The 19,553-nt window shown below is 34.3% G+C and overlaps 2 protein-coding genes and 1 long non-coding RNA gene across 4 annotated transcripts; 1 reads left to right on the top strand and 2 right to left on the bottom strand.

The window, feature by feature from the left end:
* Positions 1 to 1,618: 1,618 nt before the first annotated feature.
* On the bottom strand, positions 1,619 to 2,681 carry LOC145104413 (uncharacterized). Its single transcript, XM_079041662.1, has 2 exons — positions 2,534 to 2,681; positions 1,619 to 2,436 (listed from the first exon to the last, which is right to left on the bottom strand). Exons 1-2 carry the CDS (start codon positions 2,679 to 2,681, stop codon positions 1,619 to 1,621), a joined length of 966 nt encoding a protein of 321 aa, XP_078897788.1.
* A 1,880-nt stretch (positions 2,682 to 4,561) lies between these two features.
* Positions 4,562 to 10,435, top strand: LOC145104412 (uncharacterized). Its single transcript, XM_079041661.1, has 9 exons — positions 4,562 to 4,861; positions 5,215 to 5,362; positions 5,451 to 8,045; positions 8,999 to 9,083; positions 9,169 to 9,302; positions 9,405 to 9,486; positions 9,558 to 9,648; positions 9,727 to 9,881; positions 9,967 to 10,435. Exons 1-9 carry the CDS (start codon positions 4,562 to 4,564, stop codon positions 10,433 to 10,435), a joined length of 4,059 nt encoding a protein of 1,352 aa, XP_078897787.1.
* A 6,573-nt stretch (positions 10,436 to 17,008) lies between these two features.
* LOC145109819 (uncharacterized) lies at positions 17,009 to 17,878 on the bottom strand. 2 transcript variants are annotated; one of them, XR_013709234.1, is made up of 4 exons: positions 17,814 to 17,878; positions 17,642 to 17,744; positions 17,161 to 17,243; positions 17,014 to 17,074 (listed from the first exon to the last, which is right to left on the bottom strand). It is a non-coding gene; the product is annotated as an uncharacterized LOC145109819 (long non-coding RNA). The 2 variants fall into 2 exon arrangements; XR_013709233.1 differs by having other exon boundaries at positions 17,009 to 17,243.
* Between the last annotated feature and the right edge of the window lie 1,675 nt (positions 17,879 to 19,553).

Genomic DNA, 19,553 nt, shown 5'->3' with positions numbered 1-19,553 from the left:
TATATAATCAGAATATGATTGTGTAGAATAAGCCATTTTTGTGATCATTTTAGAGTTTTGTTGTGATGAATATGAAACTAACTAACTTAAATTAACTACAAACATCAAATATTAGTAACATTCTAAATCTTTACAACATACAAGAGATTCAATTAAATACCAAATAAAAAAATTAAAGTGATAATCCATTGATTAATATAAATCAAAATCATATACAAATCAGAATCATATAAGAACATTTGGAATACTAACATATCAACCCATATTATACAGATTTAGTTCCAGGTCATGTCATTAATCAACAAATCTACTTCTAAAATCAAATTTATAATTCATCAAATAAGCAAATCCAATATTATTAAGACATTACAAGGAGATAAAATCTAATTTATCAATTATTGAAACCTAAAATACATGCAATAGATGTAATTTCCTCATGTTCTGGATCTTTTAAGTCACCAGGGGAAGTTTTTTGTATGAAAACTTAGATCTGAAGCCTTTGATTGAGAATCAACTACTTCTAACGGACCATCACACAAACCAGAGCTAGAATTAGAATCAATTTTAGCAAAATGAGCCACGATTAATGCTCTATTAGAAAAAAGATCTTCAAATTGGTGTACCCGAGATTTGATTTGGTTGAATGAAATCGTAGTTTTTAGGATAAGAATCAGAATCAATTTCTTTGTGTTTTTATTGAGAGATTGGAAACAAAGTTTAATCATGAACGAACTTTGAATCGATGAAAGCAAAATGTAATCACGATTCAACATCAGAATATGAATCAGAACATTGAAAATCAAAATGATAGTGAATCGTAATCGATTTTTAGGGTTTTAACGAGAAGAAATTAGAATATTTTAACTCAAAATCACTCACAGATATAAAATCAAGAAGAAATTATAGTATTATACGTCACCTGGATTAACTCTAGATGCAAAATCTGAATCCGATTCTGAATGACCCATATATTGTAAAACCAAGCTTCGATTTCGTTTGATTCAGGAATGTTGATGCTCGAGAACTTGATCCGATTTTATGATTAATCCGAAACAAATTTTTGAAGGAAGCAGAAGATGTCGATGACCGAGATTTGTATCAAATGGGTTTTAGTGTTCGTATCTAGGGTTTTTAGGAAGAATACCGGGTGTTTTTGTGTGCTGAACGAAAAAGAATGCAAAATTCCATACCTGCCCCTCCATGTCTTGATCTAATCCCAAAGTTCCATTAATTTACAAAAATGCCACCGCCTATTTTATGGTTTAATCTAAATTAATATCAGCCTTTGATTATTCAAGATGAGTGGTCAAGATTTGGTCTCCCCGTCTCACAAAATCTAGTGGTCTCACATGAACCTAACCCTATATATATATATATATATATATATATATATATATATATATATATATATATACTAACCGTCTACCCGCGCCAAGCGTCGGGTGCGGTTTTTTTTTCAGACATTACTTCGTATATAGGATTTTTGTTTTTGCTTAAATAGTTTACTACACATAAACAATTATCAATAAGAGTCATGCCAGTAGAAACGAAATCAGAAATAATCAAAAATGAAAAGTTGAGATTCTTTAAAAATGAATACGAACACATGATTGGCTGATCAATATTGATCGCACAACACTTCTTTATACACGACATTTGACGTATAGACTTCACTGCCGTTGAATTGTTCATCGGGATTCACCAATACTTTTGTAGTGGCACGTGATATCCCTCTGGATAATGCCACGTATAGTTGGCCATGCAAGAAAATCGATTCTGGAAGATAAATTTCTACATTTGGAATTGTTTGTCCCTGAGCTTTGTTTATTGTCATTGCAAAACATAATCGAATTGGAAATTGCTTTCTCTTAAGCTTGAACGGGAACAGGTCATCTTCAGACGGACTTAGAGGAATCCTTGGCAAAAATACCCTCTTTCCAGCATGTTGACCAACAGCTATTTCGGCATCAATGACATTGTGCTGAAAACTTTTACATATCAATCGGGTGTCGTTACATAATCCATTTGACGGGTCGAGATTCCGCAACAGTATTATCGGGCATCCAACTTCCAGTCTTAAGTAATGAGGGGGCAAACCACTAACACTGAGCGTGTTCAAGAATTCCACGGGATAGAAGTTATTTATATCGTCCACGGCTTCATCAAAACTATAGTAAATTCTCTCTTCTCCATGGAATCGGCCGATCAAATAATCATTAATCTCATCGACACTATCTTTTCTTGTGGATAGTATTGCATGCGAAATAATATAATCTGGTTCAGATCTATTAATTTCAAAGGATGGAAAGATTGCATCAATCAAAGCATGCAATGACTTTTCTTTTTCAGTGAAGGGAATTACCATATTATCAAGGATGCGAATAAAGTTTCCGTGCATCGTTTCTTCAACTCCATCACCGACACGTAATAGAAAGTCTGAGAACCATGGATCAGATAGTGATCTCATATTTATAGTTAACCGCAACTTGATAATCGCAGACCAAAGAGGCGACATTCGTATGCTAGAATCCACAGTCTGCTTGTGTTCCACGTCTAACCACCGGCAACACTTGTCTGAAATCACCTCCCAAAACCATTATCTTTCCACCAAACGGGAGCATTACCCCAGTGATATCTTTCATTGTACGGTCAACCTCCTCCAATGCATGTCTTTTAGCCATAGACGCTTCATCCCAAATGATTACTTTTACAGTCCGAAGTAGTTTAGCAGTACCACTTTGTCTTGAAATCTTGCAAACGGGTGCGAATAATTTCATTCAGAAATTAATTTCAAGAAACGATTAGGTTTTTTTTGCGCAAATAGTTTTCTACATCTGGACAATTATCAATAAGAGTTATGCTTGCAGAAACAAAATCAATCGGAATTAAAAATGAAAAATTAAGATTATTTACAAATGTACATGAGCACATGATTGATTGTGTATTATTAATCGTACAACAGTTCTCTATACATCACATTTGGCGAGTAGTTAATTCGGTGAAGTGGTCTAAAAATGTTTATCTCTCATAGTAGTCCATTCTTAAAAAAAAAAAAAAAAAAAAAAAAAAAAAAAAAAAAAAATTAATAAAATTTTTTGACAATCTAATCTTATTTTTTGTAATATGTAAAAATTAGTTACCATGGATAAATAATTAAAATTGGTTTTCATTTATAAATAACTTTCCAATACAAATACTTGTATTCTTAGAAAAATAAGTGCGCTTATTTGATACTATGCGATTGTAATATTACATTATATTTAAATCTTACATAAATATAAATGTATGACATTATTTGATATTGGATGGTGTGGTTACAACTATATATTATCAATAATAACAAAGACCCACATAATTCCATTCTTCTTTAGATATACGGTTTTTCTTTTCTTTTATTTTTTAGCTTATTTTAATGAACTCATGAAACAATTTTTTTTTATCATTTAATAATGTACCCAACATATTTTAATAATTGCAATCACCACATTATATATAAACTTAAAAGTGGGGAGACTTGTCTACAGTACTTTTTTGGGTTTTTTTACTTTCGCCACTTTATTTCCATCATGTTGCCTTCTTTTGACTCAAAGTTACGTTTCTTTATTAGCCGACCTTCTTTCTTTTCCCTTTTACTCATCTTTTGCTCCAGGGTACTTTTTTGGGTTTTTTTTTTACTTTGACCACTTTATTTCCATCATATTCCCTTGCTTTGACTCAAACTTACGTTTCTTTTTCTTTTTCTTCCTTGAATATATTAGCCGACCTTCTTTCTTTTCCCTTTTCCTCATCTTTTGCTCCAGGTAATTTACTTCTGCTTCTCCTTTTCCCGGTTTTTGGTATTTCCTCTGTTAGGGTTTTTGTTTGCTTCCCTTCACTGCGGTTCATTATCTTTTGCTGTTTCTTTCGTTTCTTGGTTCATATGCGTAAGGGTCAGAAGCGTAGCATTATTGAGTCTGGGGAGTGCTCTGTGTCTGCTACTCCTGTTATGCGTACAAGTAAACGGTCCCGACTTATTTCTTATGGTGGTCTTCCTACATACTATGACTGTGGTGATTGTGTTTGTGTTTGTGAATTTTGTGGAGCTCTTTTCTGGTTTGTGGAAAGACTTAGAAATCGTTATGAAACCAATCATCCTAAGTATAATCACTGTTGTAAGGGGGGTTCTATTGTTTTGCCTCTTTCGTTAACGCCTCCTTTTGAAATTTCTAAACTTTATGAAGATATTCAGTTTTTTACTGATATAAGAGGTTATAATAGTATGTTTTCCATGACATCTTTTGGAGCTGTTGTTGATAAGGATATTAATAATGGTCGCGGCCCTTATGTTTTTAAGGTTTCAGGTCAGGTTTATCACTGGATAGGGTCTTTATGTCCTGATGATTCTAAAGGTCCAAGATTTTTGCAGTTGTATGTTGTTGATACTGCTAATGAGGTTTCCAATCGATTAAAGGCCTTTCATGATCCTGCTAGGAAAGATTAGGATGCTGGTATTGTGCGTGTTCTGATGGAATCCCTTTCTAATCACAATCAATATGTTAAGACATTTAAAACAGCTAAGGAGATGGCTGAGGTTATGAATATGGAGTCTTATGCAGTTCGTTTATATAATAACATTCATGATCGTAGATACGGTTCACCAGCTCCTGGCACTTTAGGTTGTATTGTTACTGGTGATGATAGTAATTCAGCCAACTATGATATTATTGTTCACTCTAAATCCGGTCGTCCTCAACGAGTGAGTAAACTACATCCCAGTTATATGCCATTACAATATCCTTTGCTGTTTCCGTTTGGTGAGGACGGCTGGTGTCCACGTTTGAAATTACGGGGTGATGCAGCTGCGCGTATTAGAAACCTAACAGTAAACATGTATTATAGTTATCAGATTCATGCGCGTCGGGATATATACTCTCTTATCCTTAACTCGGGTCGACTTTTCTAGCAGTACCTGGTTGATGCTTATACCTGTATTGAAGCAGATCGTTTACAGTTTATTTTGAATAACCAGGAACATTTAAGGTCTGACTATCTATCTGGTCTTTATGATGCTCTGTCTAAAGGGGATAGAGAGAATAAATTTGTTGGTAAACGGGTTTTCTTACCTGCATCGTTTATTGGTGGCCCCCGTTATATGTATAGTCATTATCAAGATGCATTGTCGATATAGTATATGGAAATCCACAATACTTTATTACATTTACATGTAATGTAAAGTGGCCGGAAATAACACGGTATATGGAAACTTATAGTCAACATGATGTTCATAGTAGAGCTGATGTGATAGCTAGAGTTTTTGAAATGAAAGTCAAGGCCTTCATTTCATTTCTTAAAGAGGACAAAACTTTTGGCAAAGTTGAAGCACGTAAGTGTGTTCTTTTTTTTTTTTTTTTTTTACTTCTATTTTGTGTTTATGATTTTTAATTATTTATATTTTTTTTTATATATTTCAGATTTGTATACTATAGAATTTCAAAAAAGAGGTTTACCGCATTGCCACACGCTTTTATGGGTATCCAAATCAGATAGTATTCGGCAGCCTGCTGACATTGATAACTTTATAAGTGCAGAACTTCCAGATCCTGTCTTGGAAGCGTCCCTCTATCACACGGTAACGACGTGTATGATTCATGGCCCATGTGGTCCACTGAATTATAAGGCTCCTTGTATGAAGGATGGGAAATGTAGTAAGCACTTTCCTAAACCTTTTCATGATGCTACAAGTTTTGATAAAGAAGGGTACGCACACTACAAAAGGAACTCAATTGCACATCACATAATGCAAAGTGGCACTATGATTGATAATGGATATTCAGTACCATACAACAAGAGATTGTGTAGTCGGTTTAATGCACACATAAATGTTGAGTATTGTGGATGGAATATGATGATCAAATATCTGTTTAAATATATTTCAAAAGGAGTTGAACGTGTTAGGTTCGTTGTTCAGAAAAGTGAGGCAGCTGTTACTGGTACTTCTGATTCACAAGTCGCACTTGTAAATGAGGTTCATAATTTCTTAGATGCACGTTACATTTGCCCACATGAAGCTGCATGGAGAATATTAAACTTTTTCATTCATCGACGGCATCCCCCTGTCATGACATTGCCTGTTCACTTACTAAATATGCAGCATGTGGTATTCAAGGAAAGTGGTAGAGTAGAGGATGTTCTTCGTATTCCTGATTTTGCTAAGACACCACTACTTGGATGGTTTGATAATAATATAACAGATCCAAAGGGTCGTGATCTTACTTATATTGACTACCCCAACAGATATACATGGGATCCTCAATTTAAAAAATGGGAACAAAGAGTTTTGGAATCTTCAAAAACTATAGGTAGACTTGTATTTGTACATCCATCTTCAGGAGAGTTATTCTATTTTCGTATGTTGCTCTGTCATCAGATGGGATGTCAGTCTTATGAAGATGTTCGTACAGTCTCTGGTCATCTTCATCCAACTTTTCGAAGTGCATGTAATGCATTAGGTTTGATAGGTGAAGACATGGAATGGTTAACGGCTTTTGGAGAGGCTTCATTATGGGCTACTTCTTCACAATTACGTTCTCTTTTCTGCCATTTGCTGCTGTTTTGTGAAGTAAGTAATCCACAACTACTTTGGGAAAATGCATGGTGCAAAATGATGGACGACTACATGTTGAAATTAAAAATTGACTTCCCAGATAAAGTGTATCACATAGCTGATGATGTAGTACAACAACAGCTGCTTTTTGAGTTGGAGAACATGCTTAGGTCTTCTACACCTTCAAAATCATTAGGTGATTTCCATTTACCCATGCCAAATCCAGCTACTGTTGCTATCCTACAGAATCGACTTTTGTTAGAAGAATCAAGTTATGACAAGGAATCTTTGCAGCAACAACATTCACAAATGGTTTTACAACTGAATGAAGATCAAATGTATGTTTATAACACTGTTGTGGTATCTGAACAAAATAAAAAGCAGGTGTTACTTTTTGTGTATGGTCATGGTGGGACAGGGAAAACATTTTTGTGGACTACTTTGCTTGCATATTTCCGGTCTATTGGGAAAATTGTACTTGCGGTTGCTGCTTCTGGGATTGCGTCCCTTCTTTTACCTTCCGGAAGAACTGCGCATTCAAGGTTTAATATCCCCATTGACCTGGCTGAAAAAACCTCCTGTAACATAAAAAAAAGAACAATACTTGCAGATCTACTAAAACAGACATCACTCATTATATGGGATGAAGCACCTATGAATGATCGACGCTGTTTTGAATATCTTGATCGCTCTCTTAGAGATGTTCTGGATTGTGAAAACCGGCCTTTTGGTGGTATTTCTGTCCTCCTTGGCGGAGACTTCCGTCAGACACTTCCAGTTTCCCCAAAAAGTACTCGGACTCACATCATTGCATTAACTCTTCCAAATTCGTATCTGTGGTCGTGTTTTAAGATTTGTAAATTGCATCAGAACATGCGTTTAGCAGGTTGTGAAACTGATGTAACTAACGGCTTATCTATATCCGCTTTTGCAGAATGGTTACTTAATATTGGAAATGGGACTTTAGGAATTCCCGCTACAGATGATCCACATAGTACAAGCTGGGTAGAAATACCAGATTCACTTTTGATACCTCAAGATAGTGACTCTTTAAAAACATTAATACTCTTTGTATATGGAAATGATCTGCTGCACAATCCATCACCATCTGATTTGTCTGTAAGAGCTATTGTCTGTCCCACAAATGAGACTGCCAATGCCTTAAATACAACAGTTCTAGATATGATGACGACCCAAGAAAGGGTTTATAAAAGCACAGACACTATGCAACCAAATGGCAAGTATACATCAGAGTTGGAAGATTTATATCCAACTGAATATCTAAACCAGTTAACTTTTGCAGGGATCCCGCCTCACGCCCTCAGGCTGAAAGTAAAAGCTCCTGTAATGTTATTAAGAAACATTAACCAGAGGGAAGGTTTGTGTAATGGTACACGGTTAATTGTTTCACAACTACTTCCAACTGTAGTAGAAGCAATAATAATAACAGGAACATGCATTGGTAAGCGTGTATACATACCCCGCATAAAATTCATTCACAAACCTCCTGACTTACCATTTGCCTTTGAACGCAAACAGTTCCCCATTAAAATTTGTTATGCCATGACGATAAATAAAAGTCAGGGTCAGTCATTAAAGAAAATTGGTATTTATTTGCCACAGCCTGTATTCACACATGGTCAACTGTACGTTGCATTATCGAGAGCAACATCTCCCTGTTCACTAAAAATTCTGATAAACAATGATGAAAATACATGCCAGAATCAAACAAAAAACGTTGTATTTAAAGAATTTTTATCCAGAGTTAACAGTAATGAGGTTCATAACATCATTACTAATTATTATTTGTGTATTATAATTATTTTATATAATAAACAGCTAATGGTTTGTTGTTTTATTTGACAGCATTATGACTAACATATCTGACTTAAAGTATGCATGCGAAGGAGGTCCATTACAGGTGCGGATCTTGCAAAAATGGAAATCAGACTACCGTCGGTATGAAACATGGTATCTTGCTGTAGACAGATATGTGAGTACACACAAATTCACATAAAAACAATACACTAAAATTATTTACTGTTACTAAGATGTACCCACATTTTAATGCGTTAGGGAGATGCAATACAGATTTTGGGACAAAGAAGCAACCAATGATACATTGAATCAGTTCTTCATATTCACAACTGCTATACAATATCAGAATATACATGTCCCTATCTAGCAGAGTATCAGAAAATTCTAGAAAATGAAATCTATATTGATGTTGGCCTTGCGTCTGTAATTGTTCCCTTTCCTGACACTATTACAATCCCTACAACCTGGTTTCGATTTGTTTCTAAAACTGATCTGATTGACCTAGGTGAAAACCCTCCATATTATCCAGGTATTTATAGAAAAGATGTTATATTAATATAGACGTTATTTGTAACCAAAATTTATTTTAAACAACAGATTTCATTGGTGTGCTAAAAAAAATCAGAAATTGCACAAAGGCTGATAGAGAGGAATTCATTCTTGTAATTCTTGCAGATGAAAGGTACATAATATATACTTATACATCATTAATCGTTTCTTAAATTATTTTTACTGGTTCTAATGGTTCCCTTATACATAAAACTCAGTGGTGATGAAACAGCAATCAGTTTATGGAAAGAATGTATTAATGTTCCTGAAAAATTAAAACGTGAACAGTTGGCACCTCCTCCTGCAACAACAATTGTTGCAATTACAAATATAAAGAGTTCAATAATTGCTGGTAACAATAACCAAACAGTATTTGCAGTTTAATAACAATTATATAAATAATTACATTATCCTCTTTAAAACTATTGACATACATTGTTCACACATTTTACAGGAACTCTAAGATTTGGATCATCACCTGCCACACACGTCTATGTTAATCCACCAGTACAGGAGACAACACTTTTAATCGACAGGTCCATTATGGTTATTAAAAAATATTTAGTAAATGTTAATAAAAAAATTTACTTCTAAAATCTGACTGCAGGTTTACTGGTCCTACACCACCAACTCCGACACTCTCCGGACCACTGATAGCAGTGCATGAATTGATTAATAAAAATCATAACGACCTACTGGTAGGTTATATACTTCAATAACAACTTCCTAACACATGATTAACACAGTTATAACACTATGATGATCTAAAACCGTAGGATAAAACATTCTGTGTAAAAGGCGTGTTGTCAAAAATCACATTCAAAGATTACTGGTTCCAAGTATTGTGCCCAACATGCAAGGATCCAATTTTCAGGAAAGGCAACTACTGGTTTTGTAGTGCTCATGGAAAAACAGAGTTGCCTACTTTCCTGTAAGTATGATTATAATAAAAGAATTATAATGACTAAACAACCAATCTGCATTCACTCTTACTAATATAGCTTACCTCTATACAGGTACAAAATAGTTATAGATCTAACGGATCCAACAGGCTCCATATCTGCCCTAATGACTGATGCCTCAGCCCGAAAACTAATTGGCAGTCCACCGGAAAAAATAATAACCGATGACCATGTAAGTGATAGAAAGTTCTTGCCACCAATGATCATGAATCACAAAGACACATCAAAAATTATGTCAATTCAAATGTTAAGAGGATCTACCACCAAAAACATCCGTTTTATAATTGTTGATGTGCATGAAATCACCGCACCAAATAAGACACTTACACCAGTTACACCAACACAAATTTTGGCACCTACAAACACAGCAACACCACTCAGTCCAATACAACTTCCACAATCTTCAAATGTTCAGATCAATCCTAACCTCGAAACAACTTCCACAACCGCTGAAACACCACATGCATCAAGGAAACTATCATATGACACTACCGGTACTTACATATACATTCTATTCACATAAGAAAATAAAATAAAAAAAAGGCAACTAACTATCCTTTTATTCATATACAGCTGAATCTGCACCAAAAAAACAACAAAAGCGAGGACGTAGAGTGCAGTAAACAACAACGTAATCCAATGATCATTCCGACTTTTTTTTTTGTTATTTGCACTGTAGTACAATAGAATAAGTAATACACATTTTGTATGAAAACAGTAACAGAAAAACACAGGTAAAATCTTTTGTGCTATATTATTAGTATATGATGAGAATAGCAGTTATATAAAATGAATTACTATAAAAAAAAATTACTGTCTCTGTAAATTTCAGTATTATAATAAAACGGTCATACATATATTATATTAAAATAGGTTAATCCTTATTAATAAAAGTATTTGTCATTAGTAAAATGCAATAATATGAACCAACAACAAAAAACCATGACTAAAATGTTTTGTACTATATTAGTATATCGTGATGATAATTAATAAGACTTATATAAGATACAATAATATGATACAATATTAAAATGAGTTAACAGTTGTTGAACCTATAAATTATATACAATGAAAAAAATTACTTTACTTATAACTCATATTTTTCTTTAAAAAGTTATTTTTAAGCAGTCGTATTAATAAAAGTATTTGTCATCAGCTCATAATTCTTTTATAAAATAAAAATCATGACAAGGACATTTAGATCATTATATGTTCCAATAAAATAATATATGCATCCTTTACGAAAAATATTACAATACTGTATAATTAAATAACCACTGTTATAATTAAATGTTAATATGTATATTATTCAAATACATAACATTACATATCAATATAAAAAGTTCCTTATATAGTATTTTTTTTTAAAAAGATATTTAATCATGAATTCCGATAAGATTAAATTTCCTTTTACATACACCAGAAGGTAATTGATCTTTGTAACCTATACATCCTAGATAGCCATAGTATCGCCACCTAACTGTCACTTTAATCACACATGTCATTACCACAGTCTTAATAATATGTCAACGCTTCAATAACCAAAACTGACACCATTAAATTCAAATTTCAAATACAAAAAGTACTTACAACGAAATTAGATAACAAATAAAAAAAAACAAACAACATGTTTTTATACGTCTTTATCACTTAATATCAAAATCTAATTAAATAATAAACTGTTTCTTCAATCCTTTTAATGGACTTACAATGAAAATAATGAAAGTTGGATGGTTATTAAAAATAACATAAAAAAAAACAAGAAAAAAACCTTTTCTAATATGCGTTCATCGTTTCATATCCTATAACCTACTCACCTAAAATAGATATAGTATTGCCACGAAATTGTTAATTGAAGCATACATGTCATAACACTGATGTGACTATGAGACTACATATCATGCCACGAATTACAAAAGCACAGTAAAACTCCATATGAATCACTTATATAAGAACCAAAGCATGACTTGACATACACACAGTAAAACATATACTACACTACACAAATATGAAAGACGTCCAAGTTCGAGAAATTTTACAACAACTGATTACTCATCTACGAGAGGTCAGTGACATGATGGAGGCGGTTCAAATAACAATTGAAGAAGGAGCCAAAATCCATGACGATTTTAACAGCAATCTCTCTATAGAAGAAAATAGTAGCAATTACAAAATCATAAAAGACCTTCTTGAAGATGCAAATACCGAAAACCTATCCATGCAAGACAATACATCATTTATGCTGGGGTCAATTCACAAACGAATTGGCAAATACAAGCAGTTGATGAAGAAGTTCACAGATGTCTAAGTCTTTCGTTTTTACCTATAAGCGCATGTAATATATAGTAAATAATAAAAAGTTGCTTAAAGAAACGCCACCCTAAAAGCATAGACATGCCTCATTAACTTTTGTGAACCACCATATCAAACCCGAAGATCATTCAAACGTCAGAAATTGAAATAAACATAAACAAGATTTAAATGTTATCATTACTTCTCTAACCTGCCACGTAAAATTAAACGACCATAAATTAGAATAAGCCTTCATTCCAAATCGTCAGACTAACACACAAATAACTACACTCATACACACAAAAAAAAATTCAGATGCTAGAAGCAGCTTTAAATAACATCAACACCAAAGACAGCTGAATGTTTCTATGTAATTATTCTTGATCATAAATAAGTTGGTAGTATATATGTTTTGTTTCTTCTTTACGTTCTATTATTAACATAACAATACAACAAAATTAGAAAAAAAATTTATGATACCAATTGACCCCCGCAGAGCGGGGGCAACCCTTCCCTAGTTCATAGTAAAAGTGTAGTTCCAGTGTTCCACCATTTGAATCATTTTAAAAAACTTATGGATTTAAAATATTATTTAGTATCAATTATTCAATTTTAAAAAAATATAGAGTCCTTTAATACTTAAAATAATTTTCTTGAAGACTTTTTTCGATTAAAAAAGTTAAGAATGATTTATTTTATATTTGATAAGTATTGTTTAATTCCAATGAATGTTTGATTTTCCCCTTTAATCATTTCTTTAAGTTTAGATATTATAATAATATTTATCATTGTCGGTTAATACATAATATTATCAATGTTATTTGTGTTTTTCCCTGAAAAATCCAGTGTTTGTCTACTGTATCTGGTTTTCAAAAATTAATTCGGCACATCATATAAACATAACCCTATTAAAACAAAAGTTTCAACCGTTAAATAACACCCTTAACATGTCTATTATTGTCAAAAAAAAAAGTTGCAACTCATTAAATAATAAAGTACAGTACTCTACTAATCTGTTATCATCCAAACATATATTAAAACCAATTTGATAATCATTAATCGTGCTTGTTAATGGTCAATCTTGCAGGCCTGGATGTTGGATCGCTTTTTAATACATTTGCATCACAAAGAAAAGTGACAATAAAAAGCATAAAACGGCATCATGACATCACAATAAAAACTGAAGATTTTATCCTTCCTACCAAATTTGTTTATGTATATGGATAAAAAATTCATTAGTTTTTTTGAAATAAATAAAATAATAGCCATTGCACACACATAGAGAGAGTAAAATGGGCGCTTTACCCCTTTATGTGTGAGAGAGAGAGAGAGAGAGGTTAGCTGCAAGTAATAGCAACTTACTTCCTCTGAATTAGAAAAACCATTCTAATTATACATAGTTAGACATCGTATATTAAGTTTACCCATTAAAAATTGCATAAAATGCCACATGTACCTGTCAATCTGTCATGTTAATTTCATCATTGTTCTTGCTAAAACCCTGCGAAGTTGATTTCTACAAAACCAAAATGAAACATTTTAACTTCTTAACCTTAAACATGGACAAAATATAAGAAATAGCAGTGTAAGAAACAACAAAATTGTATAAATTCATGTTAGTTTTCTGGTTACTCCTCTTTAAATCTAAATTAGCTTTATTATATCCAGGTTTTATACACACACAATATCCATATTTTACACAGTTATGTTTTCCCTTTTTTTATCAAGTGGAGCATGTTGAACCTTTTTCATACTAACACGGATTTTGCACATACACACAATCCATATTTTACAAAGAATTGTCACATGTAATATTTTTCATTTATTTATCCGAATTTTACACGGTTAATATGTTTACCTTTCATCTATTTTCAAAGGAGCCAATGTTGGACCTGCAACTCATAATACATCATATAACACGTGATGTTAGGATCGAGACACTAACACGAAACTCTCTCTCTCAGCTCACAAATTATAGAAAAACAAGAACACAATGATTTATAGTGGTTCGGTCGAATTTCTGACCTACGTCCACTCTTGGTAACTGGGAATATATTCTATTGATCTTGGTACACAGTTTACAAATACATATGATTACTATATATAGAGATTGAAATTGCAAGTTGTCAAAAGTAGCTGCTAATCATGATCCGTGAAACATGGTGCCATGATTTCTTGCATGTTTTTTGCCTTTACTTTTGTCTGCCACTAAACAAGTGGCTTCACCACTCAACAATCTCCCACTTGAAGCCACGAAACAGTTTTCACCTGTGCTTCAACTGTGCATCTGTATTTCTGTAAAACGATTTTGACCTTGACTCCATCCTAATTACCCGGCCTTCTCTTCAATTATCCTGAAGGCCAGTTGAAGCTTCCGTTAGCTCCAACACATCAGTCATGACTAAGTCTGCCACTGACCTGTTCTCTGTCTCCACCGGCTCCCACTGAAATGAACTGCCCGATCCTGGAACATCTTGAGAACAAACGACACTCTCCATATGAAGCAGATAATCTGGAGAGACTTTTACAGATGGAATACTGGTTCTCTTAACCCACTGTGTTCTGGGTATTCTAGCTGAAGCACAACCCTTGCTCCCACTGCTATGAATGCCCTTGACTGGTTTTTCTGAACCGTTCCAAACACGTTCAACCTGAATCTGACCTGTGACTCTGGGTTTGCCATCTGCAAAGCAAACCTTCTTCTGTCCACGAGACTCTATGAACCGGATTTTGTTTTTCTTCTGAACTGGGACGGTTACTCCCTCAGATGGTAATCTGACCATATATAATGAACCCTTCTTATGTCCACGAGCTATCACAAGATTTCCTTTGACAACCTTCCACTGCCCATTCCTGAACTTAACCTCGTGTCCCTGTTCATCCAACTGCCCAACAGAAATCAATTGTTTCTTCAGACTTGGAATTACCCGGACATCCTTCAAAGTCCATGGACCAACTGGAGTCTTCAAAACTAAGTCACCTATGCTCGTCACATCAAGAACCTCATCGTTCGCCAGTCTTACCTTACCAAAATCTCCTTCTTTTAGATTCTGCAGTGCTTCACGGCTGTGGGTAGCGTGAAATGAAGCACCCGAATCCATAACCCAGGAATCCACATTGCTCTCCACACTACAGATCAAAACATCATCATCTGAATGGTCTACTGCAGCGTTAACTTCTTTCTTGTCTTTTGGACATTGATTCCTGAAATGTCCAACCTCTTTACAGTTCCAACAAGTCACATCATTTCGAGTCCTCGACTGACTCCTTCTCCTGTTCCCGCTCCCACTACCTCTGTTATTTTTTCTACCTCTGACCGCATTCAATTGTTCACTTGATGATTCCCCAGAATTTCTTCGTCTGACGTCTTCGCCTAGAATTAAATCCCGAATTCCCTCAAAAGTGAGCTCTTTCGATCCTGAGGAACTAGTAACGGCTGTAACTGTTCCGGACCAACTGTCAGGTAATGATGATAACAGTAGTAAAGCTTGAACTTCGTCCTCAAATTTTATTCCCACTGACCCAAGTCTGGATAAAATCGAGTTCAAATTGTTGATGTGTACTGTAACTGAACTTCCTTCCCTCATCCTCGTGTTGACTAGCTCCCGAATCAGGAAGACTTTATTTGCTGCCGACGACTTCTCGTACATATTAGACAATGCCTCCATGATTCCCTTTGCCGAGGTCTCCTTCAAAATGTTGAAGGCAACATCCTTTGACAACGTCAGTCTAATAAATGCCTTGGCCTTCTTATCCAAAATCTCCCAGTTTGCCTGTGTTATCGCCTTCGGTTTTTCACCTAAAACTGCGTCCAAGTCTTTCTGCACGAGCAAATCTTCAATTTGCATCTTCCACCAACCAAAATCTTTCCCATCAAACTTCTCAATCTGAAGCTTACTGTTTTCTGCCATTTTCTGAAAGATTAGGGGCTAAACTGCAATTTTCTGAAAGTTCAGGGGCTAAACTGCAATTTTCTGAAAGTTCAGGGGCTAAACTGCAATTTTTCAAATCTGCTACAGTGTTGCTACAGTGCCTGCTGACGTCACCGCTGACGTCGTGCTACAGTGCTTGCTACAGTTTCTGTTGACGTCACCGCTGACGTCGTGCTACAGTGCCTGCTACAGTGTCGTCTTCTCCGGCAGAACTCCGGTGCTACAGTGTCGTCTTCTCCGGCGGAACTTCGGTGCTACAGTGTCGTCTTCTCCGGCGGAACTTCGGTGCTACAGTGTCGTCTTCTCCGGCGAAACTGGTTTTTCCGGTAACTATTTCGGCAACCTTTGACCGGCGATTTGGACGTCTTCCGGTGGTCAAAAAATTCAGAAAAGAATATTTTCGGAATCTTCAGAACGAGACCTTTCCAACGGTATACACCAAAATCGTTTTTGACGAAAACAAATTTCGACCAAAAAACTGAAAATCACCTTCTGGAGCTAAACCAACGCTCTGATACCACTTGTTAGGATCGAGACACTAACACGAAACTCTCTCTCTCAGCTCACAAATTATAGAAAAACAAGAACACAATGATTTATAGTGGTTCGGTCGAATTTCTGACCTACGTCCACTCTTGGTAACTGGGAATATATTCTATTGATCTTGGTACACAGTTTACAAATACATATGATTACTATATATAGAGATTGAAATTGCAAGTTGTCAAAAGTAGCTGCTAATCATGATCCGTGAAACATGGTGCCATGATTTCTTGCATGTTTTCTGCCTTTACTTTTGTCTGCCACTAAACAAGTGGCTTCACCACTCAACACATGATACAGTGATAAAAGAACATAAAATCATAAAAACAAACAATGTACCTCTAGAATGATAACTTCAACCATTGATCTTTTAAAACGAAATCATAATAAAGCATCTAAGGTATGGATTAGAGTTAGAAACATCTGCCCAAAAAACATCCAAAGTCAATGTCTCTCAGTAGAATTAGGTATGGATATTTACCTTATAATCCATTCATTGTATCATCTTCAATAATGTCATTTAACACATCAGTTTGAACACCTTTATTTTCGAGAATTCCAAACCTTTAAACATGAAAATGAAACAAACAAACATTATAATCGAAAAGGTTGAAGTAGACTCTAACCTTTGAAAACATAATTTCTAAATATAACCTCTTTTTAGCCATCATGATTCGTCAAAAACCCAAAAAACAGAAATCTTTCAAACAAACAAATTCAAAAATAGAAATAGAAATGCAGCAAGAAATAATAGTAGGAGGTAATTTTCATAACTGTTGCACCGATGAAGAAGTCAAGACAAGAGGTCGGAGGCCATTTCAGATAACCAAATCATAAAGATCAACCCTTGGGAAAATAAGCCACCTCTCGATCCATGAAATCCGAAATCAAATAGGTTTGGTCCTGTTTTTGAAAACACACATAAATAAAGAGAGATAGAAATTGTAATCAGGGTGTTTTACCTCTTTTTAGTCGGGATAGAGTAGCAAGTTGTCCATTTGTACGTTGGTGGTTCGGTGATGGCAGGGGTAAACGGAGGTGGCAAGTGGTGTTAGGGCTTTTTAACTGAGAGAGGAAGAAAATCTGTTTCATATAAATAGAAATGGAAAATGATATAGCGAAGGAGAAGAGCACCTGATATAAGGAGAGGGCATGCCAAAATTCAAAGATTTTTGCCCGAATCTCGGGTTGAAGACGACTTCATCAAAGATTAAAGGATTGAGTCAAAGTCTGCGAGAGATAAGGAAGCATATGGGAATGAATTGGTCAAAGTCTGCCGAGATATGGGAATGAATTGGTCAAAATAATAGTCTGAAACTTATCTCAGGGAAAAACACAAAGGTGATAAGAGGTTCTTGACTTTTTTTACTTGTTGAATGAGTCTCCTAATATGAATCAGTCAATCGTACTTTTAGCAAAAATTTGGGGAATTCTCATTTGAATGGGTATTCCCTCGTTGACTTGCTTGATTTTTGGATAGAATATATAGACCAGATAAGATTGCAATGCTTACATTCATTGTACATATCGCATAAACTGATTGTAAATATTGCAATAAGCCTTGTACCTCTTAAAATTCAGCAAAACATGCTGGTATATATATATATATATATATATATATATATATATATATATATATATATATATATTAGAAAATCCCTTTAATAAATTGTCAAAAACAAATACTTTGAAAAATTATTTACGACAATGATAGTTAATGAATGAACATCCTTTTAGACAAATAATGTAAAATGATTATCAATTTTGAAACCGGTTAATTGTAAAATTATAAATGAAAAAAAAAATCTAAATTGTTAGTTACTAAAAAAACATTAAAAAAATCAAAACAATCTCTTTTAAAATTGCTAAATTGTTCAAGTAAACTTTAAATTGTCCTAGCAATTTTGAATAAAAGTTTTTTCTATTATTTTTTGTATTGGACATAACTTAGACTAATTGCAAAAATAATGATTATTTTTGTATATAAACATATCAGTTTATTAAATGTTAGGTTATAAGACTAGAGTGATTGAAGTGCGGTAAAAGCCTATGTGACATGTTTTACCGTAGTGAACACCATCTCTCCTATGTGGTTTGGGTGTGCAACACTTTATTGTCGTGCTCCTTTCTTTTTCACTCTTCCTCCCTCTTTTCTTTCTCTTTCCTCTTTTCATGATATACTATTATTCGTGTATGGTATTTGAGTGTGGCAAAATGACTGAGTGTGACACCACTCACTCCAACCTAAAATGGTCGATGCAAGCATTATCTCAAAAATTAACAACAAAAGTCAAAAATGTACTAATGTAGCAATCATTTTAAGTGAATTTCATGAATTTGAGGTAAGAAAAGTAAGACGTTCGGTAGGAATATGATAAGGGATAATGACTTAAAAGGGTAATATATTTGTCGATTTGTATACATTTGGTCACTGAGTTTTTTTTCGTCTACATTTACCCCTTCAACTTGTTAAACTGTACACATTCGGTCCTTATGACCGGCTACTCCGGGTTAGCCGGTAAAAATGACTTAATAGAGTAATATATTTCTTACTTTGTACACATTTAGTCCTTAATATTTTTGTACACATTTAGTTCATGAGGGTTTTCACCAAAATCCTCAAATCCATTAATGTGATAATTGGATTGAGATTGGGATCATCAAAACAACTCAAGGGAAACCAAACGCTAATCCTTAAATGAGATGAAAATCGTATATAACTCCCAATCCATAAATGAAACTCGAATTCTACATTAAGGGGGGAAGAAAGTATACCTTGAACCACTTGATTTCTTCACAACTTACACCAAATGAACCAAGAAGACTTGAGATCGACTCATAGGGTTTCTCTTGATCTTGAATTGCCATTTCACT

The sequence above is a fragment of the Lactuca virosa genome, chromosome 4 (genome assembly GCF_052849685.1).
Source record: "Lactuca virosa cultivar CGN04683 chromosome 4, Lactuca_virosa_CGN04683_v6, whole genome shotgun sequence".
NCBI lineage: Eukaryota > Viridiplantae > Streptophyta > Magnoliopsida > Asterales > Asteraceae > Lactuca > Lactuca virosa.
Note: the sequence above shows the minus strand (reverse complement) of the source record. Positions and strands in the feature narration are given on the sequence as shown.

Coding starts and splice junctions, on each gene's coding strand:
- LOC145104413 (XM_079041662.1), bottom strand. CDS start 2,681: ATGGCTAAAAGACATGCATTGGAGGAGGTTGACCGTACAATGAAAGAT. Junction 2,437..2,533: donor ACGTGGAACACAAGCAGACT/GTGGATTCTAGC, acceptor CATGGTTCTCAG/ACTTTCTATTACGTGTCGGT.
- LOC145104412 (XM_079041661.1), top strand. CDS start 4,562: ATGGCTGAGGTTATGAATATGGAGTCTTATGCAGTTCGTTTATATAAT. Junction 8,046..8,998: donor AATAACAGGAACATGCATTG/GTAAGCGTGTAT, acceptor TTTAAACAACAG/ATTTCATTGGTGTGCTAAAA. Junction 9,303..9,404: donor AAAGAGTTCAATAATTGCTG/GTAACAATAACC, acceptor CACATTTTACAG/GAACTCTAAGATTTGGATCA.